Source organism: Malaya genurostris, chromosome 3 (assembly GCF_030247185.1).
Source record: "Malaya genurostris strain Urasoe2022 chromosome 3, Malgen_1.1, whole genome shotgun sequence".
Taxonomy (NCBI): domain Eukaryota; kingdom Metazoa; phylum Arthropoda; class Insecta; order Diptera; family Culicidae; genus Malaya; species Malaya genurostris.
The window spans coordinates 198867697-198893640 of record NC_080572.1 but is presented as its reverse complement, the minus strand read 5'-3'; the positions used below and the strand labels follow the sequence as shown (position 1 = coordinate 198893640).

At 37.0% G+C, this 25944-nt stretch overlaps 1 protein-coding gene across 2 annotated transcripts in view; it reads right to left on the bottom strand.

Annotated features, from left to right (window-relative positions):
• Positions 1-25944, bottom strand: part of LOC131437800 (cAMP-dependent protein kinase type II regulatory subunit) — a 277219-nt gene that overhangs the window by 127738 nt on the left and 123537 nt on the right. For both annotated transcript variants that reach the window (XM_058607383.1, XM_058607384.1), the window contains exon 3: positions 18452-18682. In XM_058607383.1, the coding sequence (XP_058463366.1) occupies positions 18452-18665 (214 nt within the window). In that variant the 5' untranslated portion in view covers positions 18666-18682. The remainder of the gene's footprint in view (positions 1-18451; positions 18683-25944) is intronic.

Below are 25944 nucleotides of genomic sequence, written 5' to 3'. Positions count from 1 at the left end.
GTGCGAGTTTTCCGTCCCCAAGATGCGACAATTTTGCTTATTAACATACCTGCCGAGATGAAAATGTGCCTCATCCGAGAAGATGATTTTTTGGAAAAAATCGGCCTCTTCTTCAAGCTGATCGCAAGCCCAGTTGGCACTGTTTTTACGCGTTCCTCAAGCGTATACACAACCATTTTCGTTCAGCGGAAGGATAAAACTAAGTTTCTGTCAAATCAGAAGTGACATTAAGGTTACCAATGTCGAAATAACCGCTAGTTCAAAAAAAATGTTAGGTGGCGGACCCTGTAGTAAAGAAAGACGTAATCCTACGTCAAAAATGTTACCTATATACATACACACACATATATATATATATATATATATATATATATATATATATATATATATATATATATATATATATATATATATATGTATGTATATATATATAAATATATATATATATATATATATATATATATATATATATATATATATATATATATATATATATATATATATATATATATATATATATATATATATATATTTTACGTACACGACGAACTGAGTCGAAAGGTATATGACACATATGGCCTCGGTTCGAAAATCGATTTTACAGTGATTTCATAACCTTCTATATGAGAAAGGCAAAAAACGAACAATGGGATCGGGAGGGATCGTCAGACTACCCGATAGAAACGTTTGGGTTGAGAAAGGGGGAACATACCAATTGAGTCAATGCGCCATACCAATTTGGATCTCGAATTTGCCTTAACTACAGGCTAAAGTAAGTAATCGGTGGAAATTATGGGACTCTGCCTAACACAACAGAAATAAACGTCGGAGTGATGGAATGTATGTAATTCAAAATGTCATAATTTAAATTCGAGAGTAAGGAAAAAATTATTTCAAGAAGGTAGGTTCATTTTCAAAAGTAAATCAACAATCTTGTTTACATATACTTGAATTATTAGGTATAGTCGACACTTTGTTTCAGACATATGATTATGTCAAATATTTCTTAAGCGTACCCAAAACCTTCATCTTACATTTATTGACAGACAAACAGCGTCTTGCTGTTTCGGTCCAAGGTATCAGAATGAACACGTTGATTTTAACGCAATTAAACATAATCTCGCATAATCTGAGGCAATTTTCACGTATAACCTTGATTTAGACAAATCAGTCAATTAGGTTGTATAACACACTTGGATTCCTTTTAACACTAAACGTTTACTCAATTACACTGTACCTATAAGTAAGAACTCAACCGACAAACCGCAATTATCGGAATAAACCACGGACGCTATTACCTTGTACTGTATTACAGTTTTTCTTCAGTTATAATGCAACGATGCATTCGTCTGCGTAGCGTTTTTTTTCTGCATTCGACACGCATAGCTAACCGAAAGACATTCGCCGATGATTACGGTGGGTAGACTAAGTGCATGTCTGTTGAATATATTATCGAGCTTTTCACGCTTACGAGGCGCGTAAGTGTCAATTGGCACCAGCAGAGTAATGCTCGGACAGCAAAGAGCGCATTCTGAATCTGACCTGCGATGCATGCGATAATCGAAATCGGCCATACCAAACGATAATCGCGTGCACATCCTCCTGACAGCTCAGTATAGTAATATGCGACACTGACAAATTTGTTTCTGTCAACGCGAGGTTCAATAAATTGTCGAATTGAGTTTGAGGTTCGAACACCGCAAAGTCGTGATAATTTCCTGCCGATATACGTGTTGCCGATGGACCCATGGCAGGCACACACTGTGTAACATTATTCGTCCACTCACGCGCTGTAAATTTGTAGTTTTATGCCATACACTGTGAGTGACCCGTCCATACAAGGGATCTTGAAGAATGCATTCTTAATGAGTCACGAAAAGGCATTAATCGATCAACCGGACAGCGAGGTATCTGATGGGTGATCGTACACGTACAGCTTTGAGCTCCTTGAAACGATTCCTCATCAGATCGAGCAAAAAAAAAAATCGGAAGCTTTTCGCTCGTTCGTTGATCGCTGAAGGTCTCCGTCATTTATCAGCATTAAATCAACTACTGGTGTCAGCTACTTGACTGAATGTAAATTTCATGGTGGGAAAAAATGGTTCGGGTTATATTTTGCTCGCACTTCATTTATATAGAAAAGAAGCGTGTTATCGTGGATTCAATTCAACTAGTTTTGGAGTACTAATTGCTTAACTACACAGAGAGAATTGAGTTGAAATAATCTCATGGAAGAAATATTTAGTTAATGGTTGGTCATTGACCACAATTTGATAAAATTAGCAGCACAAAAAGTGGCAATATCTGGATCGTCTTCATTATGGCGAATCATTCATTTGGCACGGATAGAGAGACCACTTCGACTATAGAATGATTTTTAGAAAGGGCGATTGCAATATTGGCATATACTTTCTTTGAATCGTTGTAACTCAGAACAGAATAATGTACAAAAATCTGTCTTTCTGCTGCGTACAATGAGCAGTAAAATCTGTACTTTATGTGTAGTCTTCGACTCATCAGTACATAACAGTTTATGGTGAACTGCTAGGCTACATAACAGTTCAACATAAACTGTTATGTACTAGTATAGAAATGCCCTATGCACAAAATAGGTTAACCCCTGAATGAACAGTACAATGTTGTCCGTCAACTATTATCTTCAAATGACTGTGTGTTCCTACGATTGAAACCTAACAGCGAAAAGTCCTTAGCGGTGGTTAGAGCAACGTGTTTGGCAAAGCGTTTTTTTTGATCCAAATAAACGCCAATATGCTTCATTACGATGACTCATCAAATACTGGAATAAATTTTATACTGCGGACAACTTTTAAATCATCTGTGTATAATAACTTTGAGGATTTTATCAAATCGCAGAGGTCATTGATAAATAAAACAAAAATAAGTGGTTTTTTCGATGATATTTCTCGAACGATGACGATATTATGTTTCTAATTGCGAACGAAACAAATCAACTTGATAAATGCCGACTGATGCCTTGATCAAGCGAATGATGAAGGAAGATGGATCGACCAATGTTGCACATATTTTTCGTGTAACTAATGCATTCATCCTTCTTCGGTGCGAATATCCTTATATTACTCACGCCTGTCTCGAACAACTTTAAACTATTCACCGCACTAAAGAGAGAAGGCTGAAAATGAATAAGCAATAATCGTGGAGAACCCGAATCTACATTCTTCGTTGCTGGTATACATCGTGCATGTTCGTTTTATACATTCGTTGATTCAATTTACTACTCGAATTGGTTCGAATAGCGTCACTGCGATGTTCGTTGGATTCCATTCTTCGTGAAGCATTCTTCATCTAATAAATTCATCATATCTCGTGAGGTAGCAGCAATGGGAGATTGTTGGGATATAATTCATCACATACACATAAAACTACGGTACTAATACAGAGAAAAACGTCTTAATTTGTTTGTTTCAAAGACAGCAAGAACGATTATTGCGAATTAGGTTTTGACGATGATCGTTGTATGAATATTCGTTCCACATTCGCGTTATATCATTCGGGGGTATGTTCAATACGACTAACAACTGCAAGGAATAGATCTTCATGCGAGCAACGAAGCAGCGTCGGCTTCGTTCACACCCGAATATATGGACAAGCCAGAACGATTATCGAACAAAGGAGAAGAGAAGCGATCTCTGTAAATTTTTTACATTTCAGTTTTGCAATGACTGAGTGGAAACATATATTGGATAAGCCAAATGAATGAAAAACTTAACAGAAAAGATGATTTATTGGAAAAAGAAAAAAACAAAAAACACTCAGAGACAGGACTCGAACCTGCGTTTTTATGCATTCCGTGCATACGCGCTACCATTTCGCCACTTCGAACCTTGTTATAGTCAAAGCTCTAAACACGGTTAGACATGGTAGAACGTACATCGAACATGGTCTACATCCTGGCCGTCACCCGACCGGTACCATACATCCAAACATCTTCTCTGTCCATCAAACACTAGTCTTCTCGCTCTATACCTATTTTCCGATCAAGTATTGAGTAGGAGAGTGTATTTATAATCGCTTGTCACCTTTTCTACTAGTGCCAGTCGCTGTTTGGACATCGTCGGCGATAGATTCCTATGAAGGTTGTATTGATAGTCTGCCCTTTCCTATCAGAAACAGATTGTTACGAAAAATCAAATCACAATTGTTTTTAACGATTTATTTATTTTATTTGATTGTTTACATTTGCTAAATTGTGTGGCTATCGATGAGATTCCGGCCGAGAGAGCAGAAAACAGAAAAGATTTTACCTACCCAAGTTATCCACCAACGATCAAAAGCATCCAAAAGCGAATTTGATCCTTTTTGAGACAGTATTATCCAACACAAGGCGAGACTAAAGACATTTTGCTTCACTACCGCAGTGACAGGGTGAGTTTAGGAACCACTAATTTAAACGATGTTCGAATCTGACCAAATATTGCAATAATTATTGACTCACCCTTTCGATAGGTTCGTTTTGAAAATTGATTAAAATTAAGATCATGTAGATCAAATTCTAATTCCAGCTGGTTGATTACACTGCACTATTTGGATTAAACCCTATTAAACGCTATTAAGAAACAACGCTATCTCGAACATACAGCAGAAGCAGCGTTTGAATTGGCGTAGCAATAACCTGCGCTCCTGTTACTTCTGCGTAGGATATTCAAGCTAAATTGAGTAATATTTTTTAATCAACTGCATAACATGCTTTGTGATTGGGTTTTTTGTTAGGGTTTTTATTATCATTATTACTATTATTTATCACAGCACTTGCAGCTTTTTTTTAAAATGACTATTTATTGGAATATGAGTTAAAATTAAATTATTAAGAATTAAACTTGCTGCTTCGATGGATGGTATTACTACACCACCACGGTATTGCTGAGTTATTTTCGTATACATCACCACTATTGATTCACTTATCAACTATCCTCCGCGCGCTGAGCATTTTCAGGAAGGTTCAGTTTTTGTAATAATTATTCACGGCTCTCTCAGTCACTTTTTAATTGGCAAAAGAGTTAATTCTAAAATTGCCCGTTTCGGCCGTTTTTGATTAGCTTATTCGATTGTAAATTGATGTATTTATTACAGATAAACACACAAAGAAATTTATTCATCATGTATCCTGCAAAAGCGTTGAGATATAACAGCTATAAAAATTCATTTCCAAAAAATCTTCTGTTCAAGAATCCTATCAGATATATTCAAAGTGTAAACTTTTTTTCTTGAATATCATCGAGAAGAATGTTCACTAGTGAACTTTTCACAACTGATTTTTTTGCCATATGAGAACAGTTTCAGTGAGAATCGCATTTGCAAAAAATCAGTAACGAAACCATCAGGCTTTCCCTGACTTGAACCTGATCAGGCGTAGTTCATCATCTTTCGGGTCATATTTCAATGAGTTTCCTGATCGATGATTTTTTTAGCCGAAAATCACTTGCGAAAAATTTCAGTCGCGATTTTCGAAATTTTTATTTTTTCCTAACACTGGTTCTAACACAATATAACGCTGTTTGGGTATCCGTTGCATTTACGTATGAGAGAAATCCTACTCAAAATTACTTGGGTAAATGACTTAAGTTCATCTGAAAACATTATTTATGATTTCGAATATGCGAATTTATGTACAAAATTTACTATTTCAAAGCAATTTTCTGTACGTTGTCTAGAAACTGACAAGCAACCTAAAGAATAGAAGTTACTGGTCTATCGTTATTGACATCAAGCGGTATCGTACGTAACCTTCAATACAAGAAATAGAAGTTTTGCTTAAAGAGTAAAAGCTCATCGATATAAAGTGCGAGAAATTCAAATAAATGAAATTATTAGTGTTATACTTGCAATACTCAACCAATAACATAATGTGCATTATGACGAGCAACGTCAAGATTAAAATACCAATAACAGGTTAGTCAAAATGGCCCTAGGCAAAGAAAACATCTCTTTTTTCTCAAAATTTGGATTTTAGTTATCAATGTATGTTATTCTCAAATTTTTAGCATTTCTACACAACTTTTATACCACGATTTATCCTCAGCCTAAAGAAACGCTTCAGTCTCAGCGATGACCTCATCATTCGATGCAATTCTCTTACCAGCAATTTTTTTTTCAAATCAGGTACCAGAAATTATTCACTGGGGGCTAAGTCGGGCGATATGATGGATGCGGTAGCAATTGGAATCTCACGGAGCATATGATCAGCTGTGGACAAACGCGACGTCCATTTGGCAAATAGTTTTTGCACATTCATGCAAAATAGTGAATACACTTTCTGTATTGAACTTTCGAAACAACAGCCTTGTTTTAACGACTAGAGTGTGGTGTACTATCGGTGTTTGTACGACCGCGTTTAAATTCGGCATACCAGTCAATAATGGTTGATTTTTGTTGAAGAATTGGCTTGAGCTTGAATTGACCGATATATTATGACATGACATGTTAGGATCTTGCAACAAAAGTGCGAGTGTATGAACTACCTGCTGGGTCAAAAGTAATGCTACCTTCAACTTCACGCTTTTCTTCGATCTCGCATGTAAAAGATCTGTACAACCCTCATTTTAAACATGTGTTTGTAGCGTCATGCCTACTGTTGCATTCTATCATTCACTTTTCAATTACGTTAATAGTATCGAGGTAAGGCGTCAAAAATTTGCTCGCGCATTGCGAAAATACGAACTACTCGCATTGAACCACCAACCCAGATGAATATGTCAAACAAGCTGGGTAGTGTTGTCTACAACCATGCATCGAGCTAGAGAATGGGTCAAGCTGTCGACTTACAAGATGATGGTGACCCTAAATAATGCTGATAAGTAAAACAAGTCGGCCAGAGTACGATCACGGAAGCTGTACATGAAGATGCTGACGAAGTTCGATTCGTCAAAACGAACATCGAATATTTTCCTGTGCAAGAATAATGGATGCGGACAGATGACAGATTTTTAAACACATTAAGCTGTCGAAGTTCACAAAGAAATATCTCGCGTGGCAGACCATCTGTTCATGTGGCTTGAAGACCGATATTCACATCGCAACCGGAACAATTAATCAGAAAATTTATGTACTAGTGTACATGTCAAAACGCGTGTTGTTCTTCCTCAAGTCACTCAATTGTTTTGCTCTGTTTTAGTGAGATTTGTCTCTTTACCATTACGATAAGAAGGACATAAAGTGGTATGCGGCAAACAACCTCCAGGTGATGCACAAGGAGATGGACTCTACCAACACGCTAGAGCTCTACCAAACAGAAAAACCTTTACTTAATCCACCTAGTGGTGTGATAATGCCTTCCTCTTGTCATTTATGCAGCTTAATTGAAACATTTATTTTCGTTAATTGACCCATCTGAGACTTAGTTCTGACTCCTACTGCGTCCATTAGTTCATCTTATAGCTAAATTTGAATAAAAGTGATGTGCTGATACAAACAAAATCGAAAAAGTTTATGAAATTATCAACAAAATGTATACAAATTTCAGCCTATTTCATAATTTACAGCAGCTAATCGTTTGGTTTAAATAATATGATTCTTCAAAAATTAGAGGAATATGTTTTATTAAATTTAAATCGTTGTGACTATATTAAATTATGTTAGGATAAGAATTATATGTAAAAGTGATGCTACGGCGAAGGAAAACTTATGTAAAATGCCTTAAGAAATAAACGTATTTATGAGAAATTTTTTTTTTTCGTTACAGATTGTTTCAGTTAGTTTAGAAAAGCGTAACTCAACGCTTTCGTCGCATATTCGACAACAATCTCGAAAACATAATACCGGAAACAGAAGTCGGATCTGGATAAATTTTCTGGGACTTTTTAAAAGAATTGAAAGACCTTTCATTTGCATCTTAGTTTGTAAAAATCGGTTGAGAAATTTAAGAGAAAATTGAATGCGAATTTTCTTTGAACATTTGAACATATTGCCTTGTAATTCCGGAACCAGAAGTCGGATAAAGATAAAATTCAATAGCAATCTATGTAACCATAAGACCTTTCGTTTGAATCTAAGTTTGTAAAAATCGGTTAAGACATCTCTGAGGAAATCGAGTGACATTTTTGTCACATATTTACAGACATTTGCTCAGTTCAACGAGCTGAGTCGAATGGTATATGACATTCGGCCCTCCTATCCTCGGTTTAAAAGTTGGTTTTCACAGTGATTGTATAGTCTTTTTATATGAGAAAGGCAAAAACGCGTTTTGTCGTTTACGTCACACATACCATTATATCCGAACCGAAAGTCACTGCCACTTGATTTTCAAACTTGATTAACAACTCAATAGTAGCATTCAAATGAACCTAAGTTTGTTTGAATCGGTTCAATCATCTTTGGGAAAATTGTGAGGAGAGAAACAACTTTGAAAAAGTGGTCTCTCCAATGGTTATTTTACATTTCTATAGAGAATCGCGAGAATATTGTACCATCGTCAAGTGAAAAGAAAACGGCTACTGAGACTGTGTAAAACTTGATAAATTAAGTTAAACGAAACGAAAATTTGTGTGCGCTGAAAAGGAAACTTGAGTGAACAGTTTTTCATTATTCTGTAAAAATCAACTTTAAAAAGAAACACGATTTGTTTTTTTTTCTTTGACCAATTTACACATATTCTTGTTTGACCAATTTTTTATCGTAACACCCTTTAGGAAGTGCAAAAAATTAAAAAAAACTATGTCATCCGATAAAACGGGTTTTGATTTTCAAAACACCTTTTTTAAAAACCTGTCACTATATCAGACAAGTTTCTAGACAAACCTAACTAAATCATTACTGATAGCTTTAAAATATATACCGATATAGGTATCGTGACGCCAGGTCGAAGCTACTGGAATCCCTTAGGGCCCGAGGTAGACCGCCTGAGGTTCCGGTTCGGGATGTGTTGGCGAGTCGGGATAGTTTATATATGCTTCTCATATACCAGTACCTTAAACACATTGATATACAAGTGTAATGTGTTATCCCTCGCTCAGAAAGTATAAACTCAACCTACAGGTTCGACACTAACATCCGCCCGATTCTCTCGATCCCCGTCCCTGTCCACCATCTTCATTGGAACTAACAAGATCTTTTTTTTGTCACTAACTTTTTCGTTACCCCTTCCCTATCTCTTCACCATCTCGATGGCAACTAATTAGATCTTTATCGTTTTCAAACATTTTGTTCCCACATCCCCTTTTTACCCCGTTTCCACAATATTTACTTTTTTTTTCATTCTCTTCCGTAACATCACCATCATCGTCCACGGAAGGCCGCCCCAGTCGAAAACCAGCATGCGGGCCACCCGCCGGGCCTTCGTAGCCTGGGGGTGTTTCCCGCGGACCCACGCGGACCGAAGGATGCGGCCAACATGGATCTTCGCCAACGGCATATGGAAGACCCTCATGCGATATTCAATTCACCGGCCACTACCGATAGCTTCTCGAGAATCCGCTACCGCTACATTACATAATGATACTTTTCTAGTTTTAAGTTAGTCGTAATTAAGATTAGTAAATACCCTTGGCATCTTAGAGCTTAAGCAGTGTGCCTTAAAATTATACTATAATATTGAATAAAAAAATATACCGATATACCAAGGTCATCAAGTACACATAACTGGAAATCATAACCACTGGTTCCATTATATGTTAGAGACTAGGCATGTGCTGTACTTTAGCATTTCATGTTCAGTTCGCCATCACATACCAGAGCTGATCAACAATGTAAGAGCTCTTGAAAAGTGACACAATCTTCGATATCCGATAAGTCAACTTCATGCTACTCTTCTTAACATGTACCATACAAGGGAGACTTGTTCCCGACAAGAGTACATGCTCTCTCATTTCATGCATGACCAAACAATCACAGCAGAATGAACACATATTTTCATCCTCCGTGAGCTATTTCACACTGAAAACATCTCGTTATGGATCTTACCAATCTGACGCGGAATGTACATCCTAACATGATTATGATAATTCAATAAACTGAACACTTCTAAACGGAGTGCCAGTAAGAGGTACATTTTCAGAATCATCGAAAGCTAACATTCCAGAGGAAACTACACCCTCGAATCCATCGTCTGTCACTGGATTCCTATTTATAGTGACCCGCTTTTCAACCCCTAGGAGAATTGACGGATACTAAATTTATCTTCGCCAGCAATCAGCCACCGCCCAACATTTTGAAAATTAGGCTTTTTTCGGCGAAGCGGCGAAATTAATTGCCAATTAAAAAATGTCGACGTGCGCCCACGTGGTCTCGAATTGAGTACCTTTGAACGAAACAAAGCACTACCCGAAAACTAAACCTTACTGCAACATTGAATTGTCCTCAACAGGAAGGAGGAGAAACGTGAAGAGTTGAGAGACCGGGCACTTTTAACTTCTCTAAGGGCTATTTTTCTGTGATTGCCAAGTTCAATTGATTCATTTTCTACTGAACTATTGCTAATAGAAACAAACGATGCGTAGGGAAAACCGGGGTTGAATGAACATTTCTTTGGTACCCAGGAGTATTAAATGATAGTTTTTTTTTGACTTGTAAAGCGCGTCTGAATATCATTGTTGAAGAAAAATCCCAAATACAGGAAACGCACAAACATCTTTTGAAATAATTTTATATTCACTCACTATAAAAAATTGTATAAAACAAATAGCTTTCGACTGGCCCTTTAGCTTCACGAATTACAGATTTTCATACTCATGAATCCTGGATATATTTGAAATACTTCTCAGATCACCAAGCGCCGCCCTTCAAACTCCAAATCACCCTTCCAGCCATCATCTAGCGCGCCATCATGCCAATAAGTCCGCGCTCGATTTGATTCATTTCTACAAAACGATTGTTTTTCCAGTGGATCCATTTTCAATGGTTTTCAATGTCGTTGCACGGAATTGGTTCGTATCGGTATCAGATTCCAGGTCGTTATTGAAGTTGTGCTGGTTGAAGTATAGTAGTATTTATTTTCCAGGCACTTTTGATGAACCGAATGTCAACTGGCAGTGTTTGTTGTGCTAATTTCTTTTCGTTTAGGAACGGAGTCCGGTTCATATCGTTCACAAGGGCAATTGAACTATTTTATAGTTTCAAAGCGAGATTGCAAAACTACAGCATACCCATCAACCGCATTGACGCAAATCATTACAGGGTCATTTGATTGAGATCAATTGAAGCGAAATAGTATGCGCTATCAAAACCGTCCTTGGAAAGATTTCTGTTGACTTTTGAATCGAGACTTGGGGAGCCGAGTGTCATATGCACTTCGAATCAATTCGTCGAGATCGAAGAAATTGCTGTATGTATGTAAAATTTAATATAAAATGAATTTTATCCACATCCGATTTCCGGTTCCGGAACTACAGGGTGATTAGTATGGTACCAATATTTTAGAGTCATCTCTAATTTCGTTAAGCGGTAGTGCTCAAAAGTTTAAGCACCTCAAAAAAGTCCCTATGCAAAATCGGATATGGGGTAAGGGATGCCGCCGTCCGCCGGTCAAAGTGTGAAAATTTTCGATCTTGAAAAATCACCATGAAATTTCCGAAATCGAAAATTTGTTTTTGTCTTTCTGGGACAAAATTTTTTAGACTTCCGAAATAGTTAATTTGTTTTAATGCCAAATGTCTTTGAATTGCATGAAATGTCTAGATTGAGAAAAACTTTCAGACAGTTTCAAGACATTCGACTACAACAAAAAAAAAACGATTTCGGAAATCTTAAAACTCCCAGCTAGCTTCAAACCGGGGAAATTGTTTTACCAATTAAACTACCCTGCATATGAAAACACACGAAGAGACAGCCTAATTGACAGTCATAGGCAGCCAAGAGGCAAAAAAAAATCTCAAAAATCTGTTGTATTTCTGTTGGACGTGTTTCCATATATATAGAACTAAAATTGCATGTTGCCAAGTAAAGCAAAGTATGCTTGGTTCTTCTAATCAATTAGGCTGTCTCTTCAGGGGTTTTCATATGCAGGGTAGTTTACGAGTTCCAATCGGTTTCCCCATAATTTTCGGTGCGCCTTTTATCGACGTTTTTAACAGACACTTCAATCCTTTCCACTGGTACTATCATTGTTGAGTATTTGAATAAAATTTGTAACTGTGACAAACTGTGACTGTGACAGTCGCACATGTCTAAGACCATTTCTAAATGTCCATTTCTAGGGCACAAAAATCCAGTGATAGATTTTGAGAAGTGGTCCGAGATAGATCCTTTACTTCAGTTCGTAGAGAACGAAAAAAATCTTTGATTTTAACCTAACAGATCGGCTGAAAAGTTCGTATCGTTTCTATGAGAGGGCGCCACTAGAATTAAATCCATACCATTTTCAGTTAGTACCAACCTTTAAAAGATACGTGTATAAATTTGACAGCTGTCTGATTATTAGTTTGTGAGATATTGCATTTTGAGTGACGCTACTTTTGTTATTGTGCAAAAAAATGGAAAAAATGGAATTTCGTGTGTTGATGAAACACTACTTTTTGATGGAAAAAAGTGCCGCCGATACCAAAAAATGGCTTGATGAGTGTTATCCAGACTCTGCACCGGGCGAAGCAACAATTCGTAAGTGGTTTGCAAAATTTCGTACTGGTCATATGAGCACCGAAGACGATGAACGCAGTGGACGTCCAAAAGAGGCTGTTACCGATGAAAACGTGAAAAAAATCCACAAAATGATTTTCAATGATCGTAAAGTGAAGTTGATCGAGATAGCTGACACTCTAAAGATATCAAAGGAACGTGTTGGACATATTATTCACGAATATTTGGATATGAGAAAGCTTTGTGCAAAATGGGTGCCGCGTGAGCTCACAATCGATCAAAAACAACAACGAATTGATGATTATGAGCATATATAACAATGGACGAAACATGGCTCCGTCACTTCACTCCGGAGTCCAATCGACAGTCAGCTGAGTGGACTGCACGCGATGAACCGAACCCAAAGCGTGGAAAGACTCAATAATCGGTCGGTAAGGTTATGGCGTCTGTATTTTGAGATTCGCATGGTATAATTTTCATCGACTACCTTGAAAAGGGAAAAACCATCAACAGTGACTATTATATAGCGTTATTAGAGCGTTTAAAGGACGAAATTTCAAAAAAACGGCCTCATTTGAAGAAGAAAAAAGTTTTGTTTCATCAAGACAATGAACCGTGTCACAAGTCGATGAAAACCATGCTGAAATTGAACGAATTGGGCTTCGAATTGCTCCCTCATCCACCGTATTCTCCAGATTTGGTCCCCAGCGACTTTTTCCTGTTCTCAGACCTCAAGAGAATGCTCGCTGGTAAAAAATTTAGAAGCAATGAAGAGGTAATCGCTGAAACTGAGGCCTATTTTGAGGCAAAGGACAAATCGTACTACAAAAATGGTATCGAAAAGTTGGAAGATCGCTATAATCGCTGTATCGCCTCTGATGGCAATTATGTTGAATAATAAAAACGAATTTTGGCAAAAAAATGTGTTTTTCTATTAAACGATACGAACTTTTCAGCCGAACTGTTATACTATGACAATCCCAGAAAACCAGTATCATAATCTTTCCATTGGGCCACCCTTCCAGGTATGCGTGCCGCTTCCAAGCACGACTTCAGTCCATTGTCGGGTAATCATTTTGTTCTCCAGCGTATAATAATTGATTCAGCCAAAGATGTACTCGAAGTGCACTTGCGTTCGTCTTTCTAGTCCTAAATAAGTATGCGCGAAACTTCTCATCTGTAGAATCATGCCCAACTATGGTAAACTCGCGCACTTTCTCTTTACGGTCATCCGGTACAATTCAGTGTCTTTTTATTATTGTCGTTTATTTTGCCCCGGATTTAAGCTTCATTTTATTTAGTTTTGACACTGTTCATTATATATCAAACTTTTTTTTCTGGTTCTGACTTTGGGAAGAGCCAGGGCCCCTCGGGCCCCCCTCTGGGTACGTGTCTGAATGATATTATAACTCAAATGCAATCAATTTGCTCACAGTAACATTTCTCCAACATTGATAAAAATATTTTGTAAATTTACATCTAGTTGGAGCAGAAAATTTACAAATTTGCAAACCTATTTCACTATTTTTTTTCAACATACTTTAGAAGCAAAATTAGGCGGTACCTGAAATATACAATCATATTCATTGGAAAATAAAAACATTCCAGTTTAGATTAACATCGATGGTATTTTTCAATTGATGTCCATTTCGTAGCACTATTGATTTACATTTCGTGTAAATTTCTTTTTTTTTGTCAAGAAGTTCATTAAAATTTCTACAACTTATTCTTGGACACCATTTCTGTGCAGTTTTCGAGTACATGTTAACGAAAAACAGCACAATTTAACAAAAATTTCTTTAATTTTTTAAATTTCAAGTTCGAGTATGAAACAAAATTATTTCTTTTAATTTGTAAAAATCAAATTCAGGTGTTTACCATGCACGCTATACGAAATTGCACAAAGCACGCTACAAACAGATCAAAGTCGGTGGAGTTTTCTTCTTCCGTACATCGGTTTTGCATCGTCATTTTGAATGACGATATGAATGTTTTGACATTCATCGTCCTATAATTTCGGAACCGGAAGTCGGATCTGGATGATTTTCACAGTATATCATAAGACAATGTGTGATTTAACTTGTATCATGATTTGTGAAAATCGGTTTAACCGTTGCTGAGTAATCGAAGTTCCCTTTCTGGAGCTTTTCTTAACTATTATTGGCGTTTTCGCAAGCGGAACCCGTAGACTGGTAGTCCCGAAGTAAGTTTACATATCCACTAACAAGATCAACAAGACCTTGTGATTCCAGAACTGGAAGTCGGATAAAAATGAAATTCAATAACAAGTTATAGGACCATAAGACCTTTCGTTTGAATCTAAGTTTCTAAAAATCGGTTCAGCTATCTCTCAGAAAATTGAGTGACATTATTTATTACATACACACATACATACATACATACATACATACATACATACATACATACATGCATACACAAAGACATATACATACACACAGACTTGTGATCTCGACGAACTGAGTCAAATGGAATATTACACTCGGCCCTCCGGGCCTCTGTCCAGAAGTCGCTTTCCGCAATCGTGAGAAATAGTTCCCTACAATAACGCATGTTCTATCCAGTATAATAAACATTTAAAATAGATTATTAGATTACAAAGCAGTGGAAATATTCTGTGAAGAATATTATTTCTTGTATCTAGAACCTAGAATCGTAACCTTCGCACCATTAATATAATTTCGTTATTGTTTCAATTACTGCATTTTTATCAATACCTCATACATTAAAATTCGAAGAACGCTCGGTAGTCTCTAATTTTCGTATACTACGTTAATAAAGATATTACGTCAGGGTGCGATTATAGTGATGCTTAGGTGAAATTAAATTAATTATAGAGCACCAATTTTGAAATAATTTTAGAGCACCAATTTTCGTCAGTTTCAATTTTCGAAATACACTGAGGTCTTTTTTTATGCGGTCTTTTTTATGCGGTTTTTTTTGCGCGACTTTTTTTATGCGAATTTTCAGAGTTATGCGGTTTTTTTTATGCGAAGTTTCAGAGTTATGCGGTTTTTTTTATGCGAATTTTCAGAGTTATGCGGTTTACCCTTCTGCGGTCTTTTTTTTATGCGAAGTTTCAGAGTTATGCGGTTTTTTTTATGCGAAGTTTCAGAGTTATGCGGTTTACCCTTCTGCGGTCTTTTTTTATGCGAATTTTCAGAGTTATGCGGTTTTTTTATGCGTTTTTTTTTATGCGGTACGTAAATTCGCATAAAAAAAGACTTCAGTGTATATCCATTTATATTTTTAACACTTGGCATCCCTGTCCCGGCTCCATATAAAGACAGGTTCAAAGATTCTATCGTTGATACGAAACGACACCCATACTAGTACAAAGATGTGTTCCACATCAATACTTTCATTTTCGCATTGCGTGTGAGCGTTGCCCGTCGTGATTGAATGTGTTAGTGACGTTGAAAACTTTTTTCAACTTCCATTTTGAAGAATCCGATGCTTTTGGTAAGAATTGGTAATTGGATGCTTTTGGTAAGAATGGTAATTTGGTAAGAAAATTCCAAAAATTCTTTTTAATGATCTGTGGAACTGCAAAGGGACCCCATGACCGAAATTAAAAATTTGAAAAAATCAACACTTGGAAACAAAAATGATTCAAGACCCAGCATCGATTTTTATAAAAAAAATTGTTTCGATGTAACAGATCTGGAGGTTCCATACATTACTAGGACATGAAAAAAAAATGAATCCACCTAGAGGTGTAATAATGTCTCTTTCATTGCCAGTAAGTTGAGAAATTGATGCAAGTTTCATTTCAGCTTTTCTGATGACTATTTACGGTATTGAAATAGCCAGGTAAATTAGTATGCTAATAAACAAACCCTACCTATATATTTATCAATTTCAAAGATATTTTTCACAGTGTCCTCGCAGAAATCACCTCTATCCGGATGCGGGTGTTTGCCCGGATTACCCAAAGCTAGGGTCTATCCCTTGGTTAAGGTTATCAAAAACAGCAGGTTATCAAAAACGAGGAGCTTATAAAATCTCAGTAAATTAGAACAAATTCTATTGAGCAGCATGTTGATCTGTTATGCCAAACGACCATAGTAGTACCAAAGATGTTTAAATGACTGTTATGCCAAACGACCATTATGCCAAATAACCATTGACTAAATAACCATTATGTCAAATGGATTTATGCCAAACGGAGTTATGCCAAACGGTATTGTACCAAGCGACCTTATGCCAAACGGGGTATCCCCCTCGTTTTGAACGAAATCTTGAAAATTTAACACCATATAACTCCGGAACCGGAAGTCGGATTCACATAAAATTCCACCTATCTGAGACCCTAAAACCTTTCATTTAGTACTAAGTTTGCCGGAATCGGATCAGCTAACCATAAAAAATCGAAATGAGACCCGATTGAGTTTTCAACCACTATATTCGGTACTTCCGGAATCGGAGACTGGGGGCCAAAGCTAAATTCATTTGGACATCCACTAGCCAGACCAACATATTGGAACAGGTTTTAAAACCATTTCGCAGAGTTTTCACATTTTATATTGTCCTCTTAATGGCAGTTTAATATTTTTAGCTCTTTTGGCCCTATAGCTCTGGAACCGTAAATAGGATTTCTATAACGTTTCATAGCAACCTATTAGACCATGTAACCAGTTATATGAGCCTAACGTTTGTGAAAATCAGCTCAGCTATTCCAGAGAGATTGAAGTGAGTTCCGTTTTTATGAAGTTTTTGACCATTATTTCCGGTACTTCCGGAATCGAGATAGTTAAAACATTCTCCTTAAACTCTTGGAATAGTTTGTAGCACAGTTTTTTCTTTCTCTGCTTCGTCACCTAAATGACGGTTACCTAAATGACGGATGATTTAGGTGACGAAAAAATTTGTAGCACATTTTTTCAGAGTTTTTTCTTCATTTCATAGTAATCTATAGAACTATAACATCTTTTATTTGAATCAAAGTTTGTGAAAATCGGTCGAACCGTCGGCAGATCGGAGACTTGAAACCAACTACAATATCATTTGAAGCTAAGTTGGAGAAAATCATTTCAACTATCTCCGAGAAAAGTTACTGCACATTTTTTTCTTTTTTCGCACTAATCTCCCTGTAATCCCGCAACTGAAAGTCGGATCTTCATTGAAGAATTTTAAATGGGACTACAAGACCTTCCATTTGAATCTAAGTTCGTTGGAATCGGCCCATCCATCTTCGAGAAAAGTGCACAAAAATTTTACATACACATAGCCATTTTGCGATCTCAACGAACTGAGTCGAATGGCATACGAAGCCTGTGAATATGATAAAGGTAAAAAATATTGTCAAAAAAACTGCATAAAACAAACTTCAACCAGCATTTCTAATGGTCCGCTAATTAGTTTACTTCAAACCAATAGCTGATTTAAGTCACGTAACGATTTCGATTAGTAATTGATGATAATTATTAAAACGATAACAAGAATGTGCCGGTCGAAAAGAGACGTACTGTCCAAACTGTTGTGTCCATCATCAGGTGATTCGAATACCAAATTAGTTTGCGGCACTACTTTAACAGATCGGGACGACAAATGACCGACACAGATTCTATAGACCAGAGTGACGCGGATTTCAGATTGACGCGAAGCGATACTGTCAATTTTAATCAAGCTGCAGTGGCCGTAGCGAGGAGCAACCATCATTGCGTGCAGAATTGTCATTCTTTACAATGATTATTCTCATTGCAAGTTGTAGCGTAGGTATATTGAGTTATTCGCTATGCTCCATCGGTGTTGAATATGTTTCACTTTAAAATATATGTAAATCGTTTTCAGTCAAACCGGTGTTTCAACATTTGTATTTTTTGTGCGCAGCCAGTTGGATCGTTTTTATGTTGTTGATGTTGTCGAAAGATAATTCATTAGAACGTACCTTCTTCGTGTGACATTATGCTCTCGTCCGGTGAGGAGGGGTCGCCCGCGGAGATCATGGTGGTCTTTCGGTTTTCCTGCAGTTTGGAGAAAAACTCCACCGCGTAGTCGATCACATCGCCGGGCTGTTCCAGTAGATACGCTATCGAGAACTCGAGCAGCACATCACGTAATCCGTCGGGAACCTGAATTCTGTGTTTCTGTTGACTCGACATAGTTTATCTGTCACAATCTGGAAGAGCAAACGGAAAAAAGGCAAGCATTTCAGAATCTCAGTTAGCTATGCGCTAGCGCTAATTGGTGCGTTAAATTGCTTAACGCGATTATCCAATAAACGGTTTAGTGGTAATACATAACGGACGGCCGGAAATGGTGGTCCCAAAGAATTACTCTAATATGCAATAATACAATTGGTATTTAGTTTCTTCGCTAGTAAATATAATATAGTGCTGACGTAGACACAAAGTTACTAAATTTTACTGGAAACTGAAGCCCACTCGTTTATACTCATCTACATTTCGTTTATATTTCACTAACATAAATGCTGATCATCTATTGAATAGAAAAAATAATCACTTGCATTCCTCAATACTGTCACTTATCGGCATCTAAATTTTATTACACGCTTAAAATCAATTCGACTAAAACTATAAGTGAAAAAACTATGACTTATTTCACTAATCTCGCCTCTGTAATCACTACGTCACTACGATAGTATTGAATTGCAATATTAGAGCAAATAGAGCTGGATTTACATACATATGCAACGTACCAGATGGACCACATCCAAGCGACTCCCAACCGAGTAATTATACCATTATTTTAGTTATTCAATACCGTTTATTTGATGCCTTGAACTGAATTACTGTGGTTACTCTAGAATAGGCCTAACCAACATCGTTCTTCATCCGTTATTAATCTCGACTTGTAATCGAAAACTGCATAATAGAATACTTACCTGCATTCCATCACCACTGATTCAATCAAATCGTTATAACTTCAAAATATTCATTTGTTTTTTGTTAGAATTATGTGCCACAACCATCGTTTCAACACCGCCCTGTATTATGCACAAGTGTCTGCTCTTCCATCCCATTGAATCTATGATAAACTAAGAAGAAAAATTACAACCAGATCGCAATCGTTCACCCGACGCTGCCTGGTCGGTTTTTCAATGGGAATAAATGAACACAGGGAACACGGTATGCAAGGGAGGTACACGAATATGTGCTGTATAAAGTTGAACATCTAGCTAACTTATCTCCGATGATATTCGTTCCTTGGTTGGGTCCTACTGCTGTGCTGCAACGGTATGAAACACATGTCGAACAATTGATTACGGTGTGAAGATAAAGATGAGAGGATGTTTCCCATGATAACCGTGTAATCAGATTTCAGATAAACGATCTGTATGTATATGTCTTTTGTGCGTCAATATTTACACCGTTATTCGAAAAATCTTGCCATGACGAGAATTTTTCTTTTTGGGCATAACAATTTGATTTGGATTTGTTTGATACAATCAACCGCCAAGCATTCCGAATTAGACGTTTGCTGAGAGAAGAAGTCATAGTCAGGATTCCTCAGAGTAAATCACCGTTACCCCAATGCGACATCATTACAAAAATTGAAATTATACTCGTTTTGAGTAAAAAGGTAATTAAAATTAGAAAATGCCCTCGGGATCTAAGCCAGTTGTTATATGTTCGAGCCCCGACCTGGAAGGATTCATTGTGTTAGTAGGATCGTAGTACTAGCCATGCAATGATTATGTACGCTAAGAATCGACTGCGAAGTCTGTTGAAACAGAAAGGTCAAATGTCACAAAATGAATGTAATGCCAAGACTTTGCTTTGCCTCGGCATCTTAGAGCTTAAGCGGTGTGCCTTGAAACTTACATTACTAAATAAAACTCGATACGTGCCAAATAATCATCGAATCTATGACATGCATTGTGTGGAAAATTTCCAACTTCGTGCAAAATTATTTTCTAGAATTTCTCCACTTTCCCGATTAATTTTCCTAATGATACCATAAAACCTTCACCTAATGATCCTAATGATACCCATTTTTACTATCGCATTGCTGAAGAGGACTGAATGACAAATCGACAATTAGCAGACAATTTTGAAGGAACACATTTTTCGGTGCAAATATTGCAAAACTTTACCTACTATTGTCTGCATCGTAATGGTCGATGAGACGAACATTAAAGCGGACAACAAGCAAATTGTCGACCTGGAGTTTTTTTTCGACAAATCCCGCCTGGAAGTTTCAAAGTATCGGAAGAAGAGGGTCGACAAATTTGATCGAAAAGTACTTGGTGTGGCAGACGATCTATGGGTCTGGTAAATTCAACAAACCATACATAACGACCGACAAGATCAACGGCCAAATATATAAAGAAGAATTACTCCAGAAGCGCCAGTACTAACCTTCCTTCGGTCCCGCGAAGATGGCACTTTGTTTTGGCAGGAACTTACATTGTACCGTTACACGACTCGATGATGTAGTACGAAGCCAACGTTGTTGTTTTCTGTACCGAAGGGGACCAATCCGTCAAACTCACCAGAACTTCGTCAAATAGGAAAATTCTGGGCAATTATGAAGGGGAAGCTTTGGAAAACCGGAAAGGATTTATAGATAGAGTGGATGAAAGTGTATATGAAAGATGACACAAGCGTTGAGTAGTGTTAAGTCTAAATGGCGGGTATTCAGCTATGGACAGGAGGATTATTTTTTCCTAAGAGTTTGAACGATATTCGACCTAAAATGAATTTAGGATGATAATTTTTGTATGTTGCATTCTTTCGAGTCCTTGGTTAATTTACATTTACATTTACATTTACAACCACTGAATAAAATCTCAAAACTACCACAATTTGTAGGTTCTGTTTCTTTAAGGCCAAATTGACTTCGGCTGTACTGAGATAATGCTTAAAATTATCACTATGGAACTCATTGCGATATCTTGAAGACGGCCTAAATGATTTCCATAAACTCTGAGTCAAATTAGAGATCTTATGATCCCATACAAAACTTCTGAATATTTTACAGATCCGCCCTCCGGTACCGAAATTCCACGGTGATGAGTGTTTAAAACTTCAAAACGGTGTTTAGAAGGTTTATGAAAAAAAAACGACAAAAAAAATTTAAATTGAGCGATAGCAAAGGAGACAAAAAACAAAATCTCAAAACAGTGGCTGGCGGCAAAGCAGAATAGCGAGGATAGACTTGTGACGCGGTGTGTGTTTGTTTTCTGTTGACTGTATTTCCATATATATAGGACTATAATTGAATGCTGTGGTGACCAAGTAAAGCGAAGCATGTGTGGTTCTTCTAGTCAATTTGGTTATCTCTTCAAGTGTTTTCATATGCAGGGGAGTATAAATGGCAAACCAATTTCTCTGGTTAGTTACGGGTTCGAGTCCCGTCTCTGCGGTAACATTTACGTGGTTTTCATTAAATAGTTGCATTCATATGCAAGGATGGCTTTTCTCGTATCAAAGAACCACATTAGCAACTCTTCACACGATTCAATCAGTGCCATCAAAGAGAGACGAATATCATCGCAGCAACAAAAAACCGGCATGGTTCATTTAACATAGAATAAACACCAGTGCGAGCGCGAATTTCTCTCGATGACCTGTCTGAGAATCAAAGGTTAGCACGCTGCTGTGGGGATTCACTCTGAAGCAACAAACGGTCGGTTATTTTCGTTTCGCGATCTGATTCTACATGAGCAGTTGATAAATGCGATAGAATCGATTTAATATAGCCGCTTATTCTAACTATGTGCACATAACCTTTGTATAAGTTGTGTCAATGAAAATGTATGTGAATGCTCCACACAAGGGCTTTGAAATATTGCATTTTAGTATGAGAATCATCAAGTCGAATCATCGCTTCGATTTTCTGCGATATTTGTCAACTTGCGATTCTCTCTTGGTAAATTCCACACAGCACCAATCATTATCAGACTGTAATTTTTTTAAGGGCCGTGAAATACTCAGAGTATGAAGTGGAGCGAAGAAATGTAAAAAAATTCTCTCACGGTTCATGCATTGAGAGACACGAGTTCTTGTAGCAACTTCTACCGGATTGAACATGTTGTATACAATATAGATAAATATCGAGCAGCTTCTGTCAAATTATCGGCAATCACCAACACTGTTCATATGTCATTTTTCCAATTTGTTTTCCCCGTGAGATACTGAACAAATTTTATTGAAATTGAGCTGAAAACTAGTCCTGAGTTGGAGAAGCTGTCTTATTTGATCCATGTCAGCACCAACCAATCAGAACGCGTTCTGAGGAAAAGAACAATATATAAGCTGCTGTACAACTGCAGAATTGTGCCGAAGAACAGTCGCAGCCGGACACAGCAAAACCACACCAAAAGTCTGCTAGTGAAAGTTATCAATCGTCATGGGAACGCTGTTCAGTTTAGTTATCCGGAATTTGCGTCGAAATTCATTACTTCTTAATTACACAATAAGTGTAACGTCTAAACTGACGTCTCGAACGAATTAACTTTACGTCTGCTCAACGGATTATGTGGATCCGGGGGTTTGCGTCAGCAGTTCAACATAATCTGCTGACGCACTGATGACTCGAAGACGAAACGTAAACTTATGAAAATGATTTTGTGCGCCTAGCATAAATTTGGGGGTAGAAAACTTTTTTCCCCTTCAAATTACCATATAAATAAATTCCAAATTTTTCAATTTTTATATTCTCGTAAAAATATGCCGATAATAGTTGTAGAGGATTTCAATATAGATCCCTTAAAACAAGATAATATTAAACTCATTGATTTCATGAGCACGAAATCTGATAATTCACAAGCTTCCACACTTGGACATTTATTGATCTCATATTTGCTAGAAACATCAATGTAGAAAACCGTAGATACACAGAAAAAAATATGATTTTTACAGGTGACAGAATTCTACAAACGATACAACTCACAACTACTTAATTTTTCAAATGACGCAATATTCCACTCGCACAGAACTTTACAAGCTCCGAGTGAAATTTACACTCAACTACCAAGTGCCACTGTATGGATTTATATGCATCAATTATTCGATGAAAAGATATGAGCTATGTGGTTCAGTCGAGTAACCGTGCTTGTGATCTAATGTTGCTCGGTTCAAGTCGCGCTACTGCTAATGATCTTTTGTTTTTTATTTCGTTCGAATTCAAGCCATATAATTTTCAAATCACATAATTTTACATGTTCTTGAATGAAAATTTATGTGAAATACGACGTTCCATTTATGTGCATCTTATAAGATGTAAAATCACAAGATTTTTTCGAACTGTGTATACTTCATACTTTTCATATCATAGGCCTATTGTATCATTGATCAACCCAGCGAATTATTGGTTTTTTCTTTGTATGATTTAATCGGTTGTGATCGCTAGACCTACGCCAAGCATATCAGTATCTCATCCACGGACAACAGGTCAGCTTGGAAACAGATGACAGATGTCAGTGGCATCCATCGGAATTCGAATTTAACTCGTCACTGTCCAACAGGGAACGCCTTCATAAAGGCTCTTTTCAGAACCACTTTTGTTATAAAGAACTATAAAAATACTTCGTAATATTTGATTGTGTGTCAGATTTAAAATTCTAGTAGTGAAGAAGGAAAATACTTGCACAATTCACACAATCGATCAACTAACTGATATTCGGAAGTGTTAAGAAAGCGTGCCATTTTTTTTCGTATTCACGACATCCAGTTGTGTCTCTGACATTACCCACCCGCCTTTTTATTCTATTGGGCGATATGGTTATTTTTTATTGTTCAGATAAGTTAATTTAGTAGTCTAATCGATACATTTTTCAATAATGATAATAAAAACAGTGAAACCAAACACTTCCATTTTTGCCTTTCTCATACAGAAAGGTTATGCAATCACTGTGAAAACCGACTTTTGAACCGAGTCCCGGAGGGCCAAGTGTCATATACCATTCGACTCAGTTCGTCGAGTACGCAAAATGTCTGTGTGTGTATGTGCGTATGTGTGTATGTAACGTTTTTTTGCACTAACTTTTCTCGGAGATGGCTGAACCGATTTTCACAAACTTAGTTTCAAATGAGAGGTCTCGTGATCCCATACAAAATTCCTGAATATTATTTGGATCCGACTTCCGGTTCCGGAATTATGGGGTCAAATGCGCAAAAAAATTGTGAAAATAAGTGTACTAACTTTTCTCGGAGATGGCTGAACCGATTCTCTCAAACTTAGATTCAAATGAAAGGTCTTGTGGTCCCATACAAAATTTCTGAATATTATTTGGATCCGACTTTGGGTTCCAGAGTTATGGACTAAAATGTGCAAAAAAATCAAAATATGTGTACTAACTTTTCTTATAGATGGCGCGACCGATTTTCACAATCTTAGGTTCAAATGAAAGGTTCTGTGGTCCCATATCTAATTCCTGAATTTCATCCGGATCCGACTTCCGGATCCGGAAATATAGGGTAAAGTGTGTTAAAAATTTTATACCATCACTGAAAAGAACGAAAAACCGTAAAAAGTTTTCTAAATCGACCTCAAATCTTTTCCAATTGATAGTTTTTATCAGTAGCCGGTCAAACAAACCGATTTCGGTTATTCTTTTAAGAATCGAAGAAAATTATTATGAAGAATACCACAGTATTATATATGATAGTATGATTGATATGAGAAAGGCATCATTATACCACTAGGTGGATTAAAACAGGTTTTTTAATTTAACGATATATTTAATAAGGCACAAAAACATAACGAAATTGGTCAACTACGAATAATTTCTATCTATAAACAATATAAGCAGTATTCCTTCGACTTCTAGTATAGAAGTTGTTGCTTGTCAAATAAACATTAAAGAAAGGACATTTGTATTGTTTCGGTATATATTCCTCCAAGAGCTCAAGTTGGTCAACGACAGTTTATTGAAATGGTCGAAGCCCTCCCTGCTCCATGATTGATTCTGGGAGATTTCAATTCCCACGGAATTATGTGGGGTTCCGTTTACAATGATAGCAGATCATCTCTGATATATATTATTTGCGACAATTTTAGCATGACGGTATTAAATATGGGTAGCATGACACGGATCCCAAGACCTCCTGCACGTCCAAGTGCATTAGATTTATCTCTTTGTTCGACTTCAATTCGACTAGATTGCACCTGGAAAGTATTTCCTGATTTACACGGTAGCGATCATTTACCAATCATTATCTCAATTAGCAGCAACAAAAGCATTGCTAATTCAGTTAATATTCCATATGATTTGACAAAATATATTGACTGTATTAAATACCAAAGTAGTATCTCAAGTACCTTGAACTCAATGGAAGAGCTCCCCCCCACTTGAAGAATATGACTACCTCGTTTGTTCGATTCTGGAGGCCGCAGAACAAGCACAAACCAAGCGATTTCTTGGTCCATCGTCTAACAGAAACCCTCCAAACCCTTGGTGGGACAAAGAGTGCT